The sequence below is a fragment of the Thunnus thynnus genome, chromosome 8 (assembly GCF_963924715.1).
Source record: "Thunnus thynnus chromosome 8, fThuThy2.1, whole genome shotgun sequence".
Classification (NCBI taxonomy): domain Eukaryota; kingdom Metazoa; phylum Chordata; class Actinopteri; order Scombriformes; family Scombridae; genus Thunnus; species Thunnus thynnus.
Genome location: NC_089524.1, coordinates 5,243,800 through 5,258,995, shown reverse-complemented (window position 1 = coordinate 5,258,995; position 15,196 = coordinate 5,243,800). Strand labels below are relative to the sequence as shown.

The window sequence follows — 15,196 nt, the reverse complement described above, 5'->3', positions numbered from 1 at the left end:
ACATCTCCCCTCACTCTTTTCCATCCCACTAAAGGCTCTCCATTTTCACCTGTCTGCAGCCTAATTAAGACAAGGATCGATCACGACCCCCCTGACACATACAGGATACAGGAAATAATTCTTTTTGCTCTTGTAAGCAGGGGTGTTTGGTTGTCTGATAAGAATATAACATGAACTATGTCGTATACCAAATGTTTTTGGGTAGAAATGACAATACCAGAACACATCAAATGCAGCGAGGGAGAGGAACAGTTCAAAGGAAAGGTCACTCACTTTTTTCTTTTTCCTCAGGGTGACTTTCACGCCGTCTACAGACACCACGATGTTGACCTTTTTCTTTTTGATGTTCTTCACCTTGAACTCATACTGCAGAGAGAAGACAAACAGAGATGTATTAATATTTTGAGGGATAAAAGGTAGACAGAGACATTGTTACATCCTCTCAAAAATATTTGTCAGAGCTCGAAGTCAGTCTGATGAGTCATGTCTGGAGGCAGAAAATAGCATTCTGCACCAAAGGGCAGGATCAGAATATGAAGAAACACAGTTACAAGGCAACAGACGTGTCTTCTACATCCATGATAACTTGGGTTTAAAGCCATGACATTCAAGGGGGATTTCTTAAACTAACAGATGAACCAGAGACAATGTGATCTTTGATTTTTTGTTCCCGTGAGAAGCTGCAGAAATCAGAACATTAGGTTTGATTGTGTCAGAAATTCAGAACCGCTCTAGCCTGAGATTGAAAATGTCAAAGGACGGATGACCTTCCAGACCACCAAAGGAGAAAAATGACTTCTGAATGAATTTTGAAAAGGGTTTCTATGTGTCTGTGTGCTGTTACATCACAGTAGTTCTCAAATATGTGACGCATCGCATACAGAGCCTTCTGAAAATTTGCAGTTTTTATAAATTTGCTGCCAAACTGTTGAGCCATGTCCACCACCGATGCTTTGAAAAAATACTGTAACTGTTTCAGCCACAGTCGTCTGTCTCACACACGTCTGACGGAGTAGTACGCCTCTATGTTCATCAACACAGCCCGCACAACAGCTCATGTGTCATGAAACCCGAAGCGTATTTTTAGGCTTCAAGTCTATTCTCTCTCAGCACTTTCAAAGCGCACGTGTGACCTACGCTCAACACTGTACCTGAACACCTCCATTATAAACACACAGATGGAGCACTGGCTGCTAAACATGCTGCTCTAGCTACACATTCTGTGTAGACACGGTGTTAGGGCGCGGTATTAGAGCTGCAACGATAAGATGATTACATGATTACCCTATTAATAAGCCACCTGACAGAAAATTAATCGGCAACTATTTTGATAATCGATTAATCATTTTGACTCATTTTTTATAGAAAAAATCTCTAATACCAGCTTCTCATATGTGAATATTTTCTGGTTTATATACAGTAGTAGTTCATAATGAAAATAATTGTTGCAGTCCAACTTATCTGTGCTGGTGCCAATAATACAGAAGTATTACAAAACATTTCCCTGTTGACAAAATAGACTAAACTTCTCAGATGCATCAATATTTAACATTCTCTTAATGCAAACAGCCATATAAGAACTTTACCTAACTATAATACAGACAGTGCAAGATACAAGATGGACATAGCTGTATGCACGACACAATAATACACACTTACTTTACCTACAAATTACTCTTCCCATAGCATTTAACAATATGACCATCATACTAGATGTTGTAGTATAACTAATGCCAAGACTTATATGTCAGCTTTCATACTTTCTGTTTTCAATAATCAGTACTAAGATACAATTGAGTCACTTTTCAGAAAGTAGTGAGTTTCAGTATTCAGCTGTAGACGGACTGATGAAAGATCATTCAAAGCTTGCAGGAGAAACTGAATGACCATTAAATTCTGTTGAACGAGGCACTTAACCCTGACCGAGAGCTTGAGTGAAACTACTTTATGGTCAGCTGTAGACAACTGTGACAGTGAATTCGGGTCCAGGTGTGACTATAGTCCAGGTTCACCATTCAAGTTATGTTCAGAAACATTTAGAAACTGAACTGTATATATGGAGCAGGCATTCCCATCTGCTCCAATCCAACGTTTCACACTAATGATGAACAGATTTGTTACAGAAAATGACAAACAGCCCTGCTGTATGAACATACTAGCATGGTCTCCAGACCTCTGTCACAGTCAATTTAAACACCATAGATCAGGCTGAGACAGCTTCCATAGCCTCCACTGCCTGCGAGCGCTGTCAAACAACAGCACTGCTGCAGGCAACCACAGTAAATACTGTATAGAAACACACTGCAAAGTGTTGGCTTATGAAATTCAGAGCAGGCATAAAATGTGTCTTTTGCCTGGTTTTTATATTAATGTAGCAATCCTGTGTTTGTATTCATGTGCAAGGAGGGACATATGCAAACACACGTGCCTACCTGGCTCTGAACGCCATACCCTGCATGTTAATAATATCCTTTGAGTGTGAGATGTAATTGAATTGTGTGGAACCACCAGTCACGGTAGCCTGGAGAAATATTTGCTCAAAGTACTGTCTGTCTATTTCTGTCTATCAGCACTCTGCACCCAGTTGGCTAATTGGAGTTTCTCACTGGGTGATACATTATTGTGCTTTTTGAACCTGGATGCTCATTGATGCCGCGCTGGAGATGTTATGTAGAAAAGCAACCGTGTTGTAAGCCTGTGTGTTCCGACGCCTCCCGTACTAAAAACGTTGAAAGATTCATCCTGTTTGCTCAAATTGAATTCACGTCTCAGGTATTGATACTCGTGGGAAATCAGCTCAGTGCGAGGAAGTGAGAAATCGAAACCGAAGACGGCGAGGAAACAGCAGCGAGACAGAACTCTGTGTAGACAGACTGAACTCTCAGATGATGGCTGAACTCCACCAAACACTAAACAGAAAAACATTTAGTTGACCCGCAGTTTTAATGAAGTCCTTCAAACTTTCAAAAGTGACCTTCTGCTGTCGCTCGGGGTTTCCTGCAGCACTTTAAAAATCTGCAATGTCATACACTGTCGGTATAAAGGAAACGTCTGATTTTGTTTATTACTTGCGGTGATTGAATTCACCTCTAAATCAAATCAGAAGTTGGATACTTTGTTGAACCTTATGTCATGTTCCCCACCTGCTTTCTGGCAACTCCTGTCAATCAATATTCCTGCAATTGTAGCTGTCAGTCAACCCTCTCTGTCAATAGACTGCCCTTTGTTCTCTTCTCTATAATGTCGCACTGGACTTACTTGATATTGACTCAATTTTCTCTAATTTAGCTGCCTCTAACTTGTAGAAAAGAAAGAAAGCAGTGGAGAAACATTCGCCTTATGTTTAAAACAGCTCTGAAAAATTCTCAAATGCTTCAGTTGTTGAGATTCAGAGCAAGTAATGAGATGAGAGGAAGAACAGGAATACATTTACATACAGAACATATTCTTTGTTTATGTAAAGGGGACATCAAGAATACAAACCCAACGGGAGAAACCTGAAATGAAAACCCAGGACTCTCCTGAATAATGTAACGATCCTAAAGGTTTATACTGACAGACCGCCAATTTCAATTATTTCATCTTCATTTCTGAGAAATCACGTTTCGTCTGTGATTTTGACACGGTGGACAGATGAGAATACTATAATACCCATGAGCCTCAGCTGCCGTTGCTATGGAAAAGAGGCCATGGGCTTGAATCAGAGCAGTAGTGAATTCAAAACACTTCATCGTTGAAGTTGTAAACAAAAACACGTCGCCGTAGTTACTGAATCCACTTAAAAATGGCCCAGAAATTAAAAGTAAACTGATTCACTCTGCAGATTGTAAAGTCAAGTTTTCTCAACACTGTAATCTTCCGCCCGCCGTTAGCAGCACACATGACTAGATTTTAAACTCAGAGATTGGCTGTTTATTGCTGAAATGCACCCTAGGAGTTGTAGTCGACTTCTACCCTGAACTTTTTATGTACACAGTCTTGTATCTTGTATCTTGTATATTTTCTAACACAGCTGTTCATCTTTAGTACTGATGATGTAACCTGAAGACTGTCATGCTGATCCCAGCAGCGGTAGCGCTCAAACTGTGATTCAAATGACATCTGTTGGAAAAATGAATGAGATTTTTACTTCTGGAACAACAGGCGCCTGAAAGAGCTCTTATCACTTCACAACTCTATAAGGTCTGGTGGACATTAGATCAAAAACTCCCCCCCAAAAAAAACCAGGAAACAAAAGTAACGTTGACCCAAATGATATGAATAAAAGACATCGACTGTGTGTGGGATTTTTTGGCCTCTCCACAATTACAGCGAGCACAAATTTTGCCCGTTACGGTAAGAACATGAAAACACATTGGGATTTGTTTCATTGTACTGCACCCACACAGCAATGAAAATAAAGGTAATTTCATCAGCATGTATTCACAACCTGCAATGATTCACATTTTCGGTATAAAACATCTACAATAACTGTTTGATGTGGCCTTGACTCATGTCAGCCCTCAGAGTGAAATAAAAAACTAGAGCATTTGAAATATTCAGCTGCATTTATACGTTGTGTCTGACACTGTGTGTCATCAGGTACATACATACTTCTGCTTGTGTTGACAGTATGTGGATGAGTGGGTATAACTCAGGGCCTCGTCAGTATCGCTCTGTGCAAAAAGCAACTTAACAAAGCCAGCCAGGAACCCGATCAGCTGCTTAACGTCGGGGTAAAAACTAAACTGACTGTGATGCGACAATCCCGACTGTCACGTGTGACTGTTCATTGGCTGACAGAGAAAGTGTGTGTAGATCTGAGATCAGATTTGAGATTTTGGATCAGCACCTCACTACAACCCTTGGCGTGTGTGTTACCTTTCCATAATATAGTTCATCTGCAGATGCCTGTATGTGCTTTCATTGTCTTCCCTTTTTGTGACCAAATAAAGTCCTTGACCAACTTAAAGACACCAGTTTTTTCCCAACTTTTTTACGAGAAGGTCCCTGTATCAACCAAAATCAATGCATGTTTCAAAATAAAAACAGAAGTAGGAAATGTACTGAACCTTAAGGACACACCACCCATATTTCTGATTTGTTCAGAGATTTAGAAGAAGCCCACTGATGGTTATTTCTCACAGTTGGAGAAACAATAAACCAATCAGAGCTTTTTAGGCAGGATTAAGAATAGGACCATCATCTTCCTAGCTAGCTATATAGCTACATCCATGAAAAATAGCAAAAGAATGGAAACCCCCCCCCCCCCCCCCCCCCCCCCCCCCAAAAAAAAATCAACAAACATAATGAGAAGTGTGGATGAGATTGATGCAGCTGTACATGTTTTTGTAGGTAGATTTTCAGCAACATTTTTCAGTCGTCCTGAAGTTCTGCTAACAACCCTTACTGGCTTCAGTGTGGACTCAAAACGACCTTGGATAGACAAAAACATAACTTGCTACTGATGGGTAAGGCATAACAAAACAAAATAACCCTTCCTTTCAACAATAGGCTAAAATGATCACAATGACAGGCTGAATGGATGACATGAAAGGAAACCTGATGAGAAACTCTGAATGTAAAGAATATCATGTTTGTTTGCTATGAAAACTCCCTCAGCAGCACAATCTCCAGAGAAGAAAATGTAGCTGTCTTTCTCTGACTAATCGCTGTACTCAACAACCTGTTGATACCCTCAACAAAAGGACAATTCACACATATACACACTCCAGCTCTTATGGGATAAAGCTGGCGATTTTCTATATTTTTCTTATTTTCAACAAATCTCATGTGGAGATCCAAACCGACAATGAACTAACAAGTATCCAAAGTCTGATACATCTTATTCCTCTGTGCTGTTGACATTGTTGTTGGTTGTACAAAAAAACGATTAAAAACACATCAATGAGCCCCACAGCTGCACTGGATGACATGTTCCTTCGTCCCTGAAGAGAAGAAGAAGAAGAAGCTCCTTGTGAAGCAGATGCCAGAGGATGTAAGAGGAACATGTGACACTGCAGGCTCGTTGACGTGTTCTTTAATAGTTTTTGAGATAAGATATATCCGGCTTTGGATACACAATAACTGTAGGTAGGATGAGTTCATGTTGGTTTGGCTGTACTTGAGATTGTTGACAAGAAGAAGAATATAGAAAACCACCAGCCTTATCCTTTAAAACATATTTTCATACATACACAGAGAAAGCTGGAGCACTAAGCGGTCGTAATTCTCAACGCTTATGCGTCAGAGTTTTATGGTTGGTTTTATGGATGTGTTGTAATCTGTTGTGATGTTGACTGTGCTGCACATGCAATATTTAGGCTCAACGTCGGAACGCCTGATGGATTGCATGATTGACCTCCGTAGAGATGATTACAGCAGCAATTTAACAGATTTTATGCAGGATTTGACTTGCTAAGTATATACAGCATAATATGACAGAGAGCACTTATCTCTAATAAGCCTGTCTATTCCTGTCTGATACGGCCCCATCATTGGATCCACATCAACCGCCGCTCGGCTCTCACACTCCCTGGTGCTTTCGTCTTCCGAGATACGGCAGCGGCGATATGATTTATAATATCACCGCCGCATCTATCTGTATAATATGAGAATATGAATGCATGTAATTAAAACACTTGTACCAGAGAAACCCGCTGCACTTGAGGAACCGCACAAGTATTCCTTTTACACCGCTGGCAATTTATTCAGTCTGACTTTTCCCCCCCTGAATGCAGCAACCCCCCCCCCCTGCACCAGTCGAGGGTGTTTTAATGAGAACAGATGACAGCTCACAACATAGTTTAGGTCATTGAGGATAATCCCAAATGTCTCCGCTAGATCAGCCTCGTGAACGCACACATGAAACAATATTAAACTGCTCGTTTCAACTGCAGCCTCAATAATTCTCAACACAGAAGCAAAAAAAGACTGTCTGTTGTTTTCATCTAAAAAAAAGTAACTATGACCTAATGTCTATAACCACATGTTTACAGACCAAGTCTGAAACTGTCTTGTCTGAAACAATCTTGATTTTTTTTTTTAGCTACACCCACTCAAGCAGCCATTGTTCTCCAGGAGTTACTAATTTCCTGGGGACGGTCCGAGGGGAATCTACAGTGCTGGACACCTGACATGAGCTGCAACTTTTTAACCACATTATTATACACAGAGTAACACATGGTAACATCATGACAGGCTGTAAACTTTTACAGATTCTTGTCTCTAAATGATCTAAATACATAAGTGTGATGGAAACAGAGGACTGGCTGCTCCTTGCTCCGGCTCCGACGCTCTCAGCTACTCTGTTAAATGCAGCAAAGTCAGCTAAACTACTGTTAAAACACATGTGTTGAGTCTCTTCCTGCTGCTCCTCTACCGTCCAGTGTGATCGACTCTTCGGCTGACGGCGCTATCAGCAGCCGGGCAGGGAAGCCGCTCCGTGCCGCGCTTGGTTTTTATAACTGAACGACTACTAAGACGCATGCTTTTTTAAATCTTTTTTAGAATCTTACACGTAACATATGGGACTCATGTATGCTGTAATAATATCATCATCAAGAATATGAGAGAGATATTGATTGATTAATTGAAAATAACGAGCTGTGAGTGGCAGCCCTATGGTGCAGTTTTCAAGTTTGATGAACATACAGTTAGGAACACAATGTACCACTTCACTACCAAATCACAAGCTGTCTGAGGTAAACCTGGTCTCGTGTGAACAGGGGTGTGCTCCCTGTGTGTCGCTGCTATGTGCTACAGTAAACAGGATTTCCTTTACGTGCAGCGGTTCGGAGATGGACCACTTCAGTATGCCCTGCAGCGATCGGGTTATAAGCACACATGTAAACAAACTGACATGAAATGAATACTTAAGTCAAAGAATAGGCTCATCCATCATGCAAATAAGTCAGTCTAACATTTGCAGCAACTATTTCCTGATAAACAGGTCGTTATTTCCTACAGGTCCTTACCTCCTTCTAAACCGCTATAATCCATCATTTTGGCAACAAAGACACCAACGCGCCGACACAATAGCGTCCCTCGGCAAGCGGTGATATTTTCACTCACAGTAATATCAATCGGGAGCCCGGAGAGCACAATGAAAGCCTGCGTTTCTGTTGATGACCGCGATTCATTGAGGGGAGCTGAGTGTACGAGGGGCAAAATGAAAGTTTTAAATAAACATGCAGCCACATGCTAACACACACACACACACACACACACACACACACACATACAGTCAGTACAGCACTGAGGTCAACGTTCAATAATCTCAGTACGGCAGCTGAGAGAGAGGGTTTGCTGAGCTACCTGGTCTGCTGTTAGACAAGCTGTTTATTTAGCTTATTGACAAAAGCCTTTCAGAGATGATGATGATGGTGTTTTTGTTGTCCATATCTTGTCCATATTTTATACAGGGGGGGGGGGACACCGTTTCTGCTGATGTGGTGTCCAGTCCTGCTAAGTCAGCCAGGCCTTCCCCCCTGTCTGGGTGCACACACACACACACACACACACACACACACACACACACACACACACACACACACTCACATAAAAACACTCGGGCCAAGAAGCTCCACTAAGCCTCATGTCAATTTGTTCCGAACCGCTGCCTTTTGAGCAGCGACGTTTCTCCCCCCCGACCAATCAAGAGTACAGATCCATCTCAATGACATGTCTACTCTAGAGAGGCGCAGAGGATAAAGAGGGCTGTAAAGAATAATAGAGGGAGAAGAAAGGGCGAGAAAAAGGGAGACGAAGAGAGAGAGAGAGACGGGGGGAAGGAGAAGCAATGATATAGTGAGAATATGAAGTTTAATTAACAGCTCAGATCGTTGAAAGTCAAGGTTTCTTAAATGTGCAAACTTTCCTGTTGTCGTTAGGTGCTTGATGAACTCGAATAACCTTCAAAGAGCACATGAAGTTTACTGCTCACACTCCTGCATTACATTTTACTGCAGGTGCACTGCTAGACTGTGTTCTTTCTCTCCTTTCACTACAATTCAAATTGCATGCTAAGCTAACTCTCCATCCAGTAGAATAATAATGTTAAGGTCCACGGTCTGCTGATAGTCATGTGTGTCCATTTACAACATTAGATGTACATGAACTGTGACTAACTTATATCCCATATGGCTTCCTGACGTACAGTACTTCCACTATTCAGCTGCCTTCATTTTTTCACTGGTCTTTCTGTATTCCTACAACATGATACTTGAATATTCTGTGCCAGGCCCACATATCAGCTGTCACAGGCTTATATGACTAAAATATGGACGCTGGCATTTAAGTTGACCAATAGTGAGAAGTTGCAGGACAGTTTCACAGGAAATATTTCATCGGCACTCATCAAATATAACAACCATGAGAGCTGGAGTTCTTGAACACTAACTTCAGCTCTCAGTAATGTAGCCATCAATTATTAAAAATCACCTTTTTTCAGCAGAATATAACAATATTATGAGATAAATTGAAAGTTATGTTCAGGTAAGGTAAACAGTAGGTAAACCAGGAATGTGTACTTGGCTAAACTTTGTGTCTTGTCAGGTTGTGGAAAAGGTTGAGTAAGGGTTCAGCTTTTTTTGCTGCAAATAAATGAGGCCAGTCGGACTAAATTCGCTCTGAACGCAGCCTTCAACACTTCCCCCAGGGGACAGCCAGAGGGACATCCTGATGGAGGAGGAGAAAAACCAACAATCATAGCTGTTAGTGGAAGAACCAGACTTCCACAGCTACAATATAAAAGACTCTCTCTGTTCTTCACGGTAGGAAGAAACTAAAGCTCTCCTGCAGAGAGAAACAGACTCTTCTTTAGTTCATTTTTGCCCCCCTGCTTCGATACAACTTTTATAAAAGACACAGTCTGATTTCTTTCTTGTTCGTGTCCTCTGTTTTATTCTGGGTGTTTCTAACAGGTTCCCTGTGTTGTCACAGTATGCACCAATTTTCAAAGTTAAACAAAGATATTAACCGTAAAAAATAACATACATACTGAGAACTCAACGTACATGATCTGTTTATCAGAAAAATGAGCCTGGATCCAGCCCTGAGCTGTGAATATCGCTGGCTCCTGTCAGGTTCAGACCAGGTAACAGGCTGATATTATCATCATCTTTTTCATCCTGTATTCCCACTAAACACAGTAATTAAGTTCAAATTAGATTGAATTTATGACAGAGCAAACAGAAGACCTGCCAAGTATAATTGGGCACTTTAAAAAAAAAAAAAAGAAATCATGCTTGAATGAAGAAAAAAAACAACACATAATTCAATCAGTTTGTTTTGAACACAGCTCCATATATCATGATCGTTTGTAGACTTGACATTTGTCTTCAGGTTCACATTACTGTGAGCTAGTTTCACTTTTACAAACCACAAACATTCAAATAAGTCGTTATAATTATAGAGTGAGAATACTGAGCATGAACGGATCATTTTGGACGATAACAGACTGACAGACGTTCAAATTATAGTTCAAATGTCAGATAGAAGCAGCAACCCTACCAGTATGTTTTTATCATCGACAAACACGCTGTAATTTCTTCGAACCGCAGAGATTCTGAAACTGGCCGATGCATGTCTGCAGATCAGAGATTCTTGACATTCACGAGACACTTTACACAGTTCCACTTCGAAACAAAAAAAAACAGGTCAAGTGGAATTACAAGGGTTTTTACTGTGACTAAAGAAATGTGCCAGTGTTGTACATCCACTCATCTGTGAAGAGCTTCTGCAGTTGATTAGACTACAGTTCCCATGTCAGCTCCCCAGAGACACTGACACTTTCTTTACTCCAAACATCACTACATCTCTTTCTCTTGTCAAGCACAAAGTCTTCATCACTTTCTCTCGCCTATATACTGTATCAACCCCCTAAATTTTTTTTTTTTCCCGCCTTTTTAACTATCCATCTTAATCTTATTCTTTTACTGCCGGCCGTTCCGGTGGATCTGTTCATTTCCCCCTCTCTTACCTCACTGTCATTTTTTATTCCCCATGGTTATATTGATAGAGCACCTAACCCCTTGTGAGACACTCTCTCTCACTTTAACATATTCTTTCTATCATTTACACTCTCTTGCTCCTCTTGGTTCCCCCCCCTCCCTTATATTTTCTTTCAACATCACCCGCCGCCGCCCCTCCTTCCCTCCCCGTTTCTACACAGACCGGTACATCGCTCAATCTCCAAGCGATGTTGTTTATGAAAAGGCATTTCATTTTCCAAAACCATTTGTGTTAAAGACGCTACAAGGACCGTCCTGTTCCATCAATCTCAGCGATGCAGCGGCGCCTTTAAATCAAAGCCAAAGTTTGCAATTGAATTAATGTTGATATATGTTGTGACATTAGGTGCAAACACATACACCCACACATACTGGTCTGTAGATAAAACTTCTCACAAGAAAACTTCTACATTAAACTGATGTACAACAGTCCTTTTGAGCATGTCAATCCACACAAAGAGCTGCAAAAAAATAGAAGAATAACTCTCCTTCTATTCAAAAATAATTCATACTCATTGTTACTGCACTTGAATGTTTGAGCTTCACTGTGCAGAGTTTGACACTAGAAGGACTGTTTTTCTGCTGAAGTTTCTCTGTTTTCACCTTCAATTCAATCCGAGTTGAATGCGTGTACATATGAGCAGGATTTTGCGACATCACAATGTGTTTGGAAGCCAATCGTGGTCCAGTATGACCCCATCACACAAGTATGATGGAGGAAACTTGACACTGAGAATGGAAAAGAGTGGATCATCACACGGAGCGATGTGTCCTCGTATTTAAAGTAATTCCATCCAAAGTTCGACTTAAACAGAAACTAACATAAAGTAGCCTGGAGGAGTATAAATAAATCAGTTTCCACTGCTGAACATTTGACTTCTTGTCAAATTCAGACACTTTCGCAGTGTGAGGAAAAGCTCTGGTGTGTCTGTCTGTCCTCTCCTGTCACTGTGCTGTCAGTCACAGATAGATGCTAAAAAAAAGTCAGAAAGCAGCGTCTTCTATCACTAATGCAGTTAAAATAAGACAGCCGTGATTCGAAAAATAAGGTCAGAGGGAGGGAAGAAATATGGTCGCTACATGTATAACAGGTTCCCGATAACCTACGTAACCTGGTTTCTCTGGAACTTAGAGGGTTTTTCCATTAGCCCGCTGGAGGAAAAGTCAGAATCAAAGTCAGTAGGATTCATACTCTGGGAAGCAAGAAAGTGTGTATAAAATATTATGACAATCCACCCAGTAGATATTGAGTTATTTGAGTCTGGAACAATGTGGTGGACCAACAGAACAACCTAAATGACTGCATCCATTTACTAAGACATTTGTGAATCCAGTGTGAAAAAAAAAAAAAAACCTTCTACAAATAAGTTTTGTCTTCAGGCTTGATAGATGAGATTTTTAAAGACAGTTGGCACAGTTTCCTGTTGTGTCCTGTAGGAAACAAGAGACATTTACTTTGCTCAATTGTCACAGCATTAATGCATAGTTAAAGACTCTCTCCTCGCTCACTCCGTCACTGTCTCCCCGTCTCGGCTCCTAGTTTCCAAGTCTTCTGCCTCTCACCTGACTGATGTCTTTTCTTTCTTTCCGCCTGTTCTCTCCGAGGTCATACGTCTGTGCCCGTGTTATAGGGATTCGTACATAGAGACAGATAAGCTTCAAAAAGGCACCGGATGCTTATCGTGACATCTGAAGAACCGGGGAGATCTCTCTGTGTGTCTCACTTGAGAGTGAGAGATCCCTGTCAACCCAATCAATACCTGTCTGACCTGCTTGCTGAGGCACCAGATGACGATCGGACTTATTAAAAAGCTCTTCAACCAGACTTTCTGCTACTTGTTTGTGGGAAACTGAAAATATAACTTCTGATAAGACGACTGATTTCAGAGAACAGTTTTTTACAACCAAAACAATAGATGAAGCAAGGTGCTAAGGTCATACAAGCTCATTTCAGCCTCCACCTTCATCGTGAGAGCAGGAGATGAGTTACAGACGCTTTTCTTTGCTTTTATTGAACCATGTCAGAGGGGAAAATCTCTCTCTTCCCCTAAAGGATAGAGAGACAAACTCAATTTAGAGGCAGTTGGTGTGTATCGACAAATCACTTCCAGCCCACTTTCATTTTCAGGGCCCTGCTGTATAAAAGCTGGAGTGGCTAATGGCCCTCATTGGTTAGAGAGATTACAGCTTTCTTTCATTCATGCCAAATGAAAGTAGAACCAGTGATTATGTCCAAACGAGAGCACCATTTTATTCTACTCATCTCTATGTAATGGTGTGATGGCACAACTATATTTAATTTAATGGAATTATTTATAGAATTGGGCTAAAAATCAACTATGATCAAGGCCAATTTGAGTACAAGTAGCCACATACAAACCTGAAACAGTAGTGATTAGTAAACTACATGTAACATTTAAAAAGTGTGAAGCAAAGATTACCTTTATTACTGCCTGATTATATTATAACTGACCATTTGCCAAACCGCTACCCTGAACAGCAATTGTCCAATCATAGCTTAGCAATTGCAACTGGCCTGTCCAGCTTGGGATTTCTCCACATTAAAGCGGTGTGCATGAGACTATAGTAGGACGATGGTGTCTTTTTATAATTGTGTTTCCAAAACTATTAACACTACAGCTAAAGAGTGAGCATGGATTGAGTTGTATGTTTATCTGCTCAAACGTAAGCATCTCCAGCTAACTAGCTTACTTCCTACAGTCGTAACGTGTCTTTGACGTAATGTTATTTCCAGCGTATCACAAGCCAGTGTTACATTATTTTGTGGGGTTACAGGTCACATATGAAAAAGCCTTGTTCAGGTCTGAAACAGCCACTGTACGGTATTCACCCACCTCACATAGTTGCTCTATCAGATTTTAGGGTAATGTTAGAGGCTCTGCACTGCTCTTTATTGGATTTTGAGAAGATACACTCCAGCAACTCCAGCAAATGTTACATGAAATTGCTTTATGTTGGCCAGATTCATTGGTTAGTCATCGTTCTCAAAGTCTTTTCTGTCATAAAAGTGAAAATACAGACAGTAAAGTAAAAATCAAACCTCTGTGTCCAAGTATGCTAAGTCAGACAGGGATTATGTCAGAATGAAAAGATTGTCTGATTGTACATTTTGTCTACTTATACCGCACAATAATACTAGAACTAACTAGCTCTGTCCTTTTAAACAAGAACAATACTGCTCCTTTATTTATGAGGTGAGGGACATTTAGCCTCAGTTTAGCATGATATCATGTATGTAGCCATCAAATGTGTATTTAAGAACCCTTTACACATTTGACACTTTAAAACAAGTCAACTGGAGACAGCGTCAACTCTCATTTATTAGCTAGCTAGCTACAGCTGATAAAATCTGCTGGTTACAGTTGTCATTTCAGCCGCCAGCTATACATGAGATGCCTGCTTTGGTCTACCGTTATGTGAAATCAAGGACTCCTTGTTTCAAAAATTACTAAGAATTTGCTTCATCTAGCTGTGCAAGAATAGAAACTTTGACAGGTGACAGTAACTAAGAGGAGCAGGGCTTAAAGAACTTTCAATTATGGAGAAAAATGAACTGTCGATAGCAAAAACTGAAGCCGCAAAATAAGGTAACTTGCTTGACAAACATTATTTTTATGTCAGTGCCATATAAATTTAAATTGGGAGGATGAGGTGGCATTTGAATACCCACATTTGTATCAACACAACCTGTTGAGAAAGCACAGCAGGATGAAAACCCTGAAGGGCCATAAAGTAGGTTATGTAGAAAATCTTTTTTTTCCCCCCTCCCTCTACTCATTTGAATCATACACAGCATGATATCAAGAGGGATGGAAAACAGCTTCTATATGCATTTCTTTCATTAACTGTGCTATTTCTGTCTGTAAATATGTCACATTTGAAATCAACAGTGTTTCTTTATCTCCTTTGTACCTGTGAAATGGACTAGTCCCAACAAAAACAAGGCCTTGACAGCAAATGTCTACAGAGTTTGGGACCACACATGATAATACACTCCCAACAACAACTTTAAAAAGTTAGGAATAAAGTGAAAGCCAAGAAAAGCTTTCAATTCATTCACTTTATTTCTGCTTAAGAGGCAGTTTGTAATTCCAAATACCAAAACCAATACATATATATATATATATAACGACCAGACTGCTGTTTTAAATGGGATTTAATCACATGAATCGTCATGTTCGGTT

The 15,196-nt window shown here is 40.5% G+C and overlaps 1 protein-coding gene across 3 annotated transcripts in view; it reads right to left on the bottom strand.

The window, feature by feature from the left end:
• Positions 1 to 15,196, bottom strand: part of LOC137187357 (carboxyl-terminal PDZ ligand of neuronal nitric oxide synthase protein-like) — a 188,356-nt gene that overhangs the window by 123,262 nt on the left and 49,898 nt on the right. For 2 of the 3 annotated variants that reach the window (XM_067596193.1, XM_067596194.1), the window contains exon 3: positions 274 to 366. In XM_067596193.1, coding sequence (XP_067452294.1) covers positions 274 to 366 — 93 coding nt within the window. Of the gene's footprint in view, positions 1 to 269; positions 367 to 15,196 lie in introns of all 3 variants that reach the window. The other variant, XM_067596195.1, reaches the window with a different exon arrangement.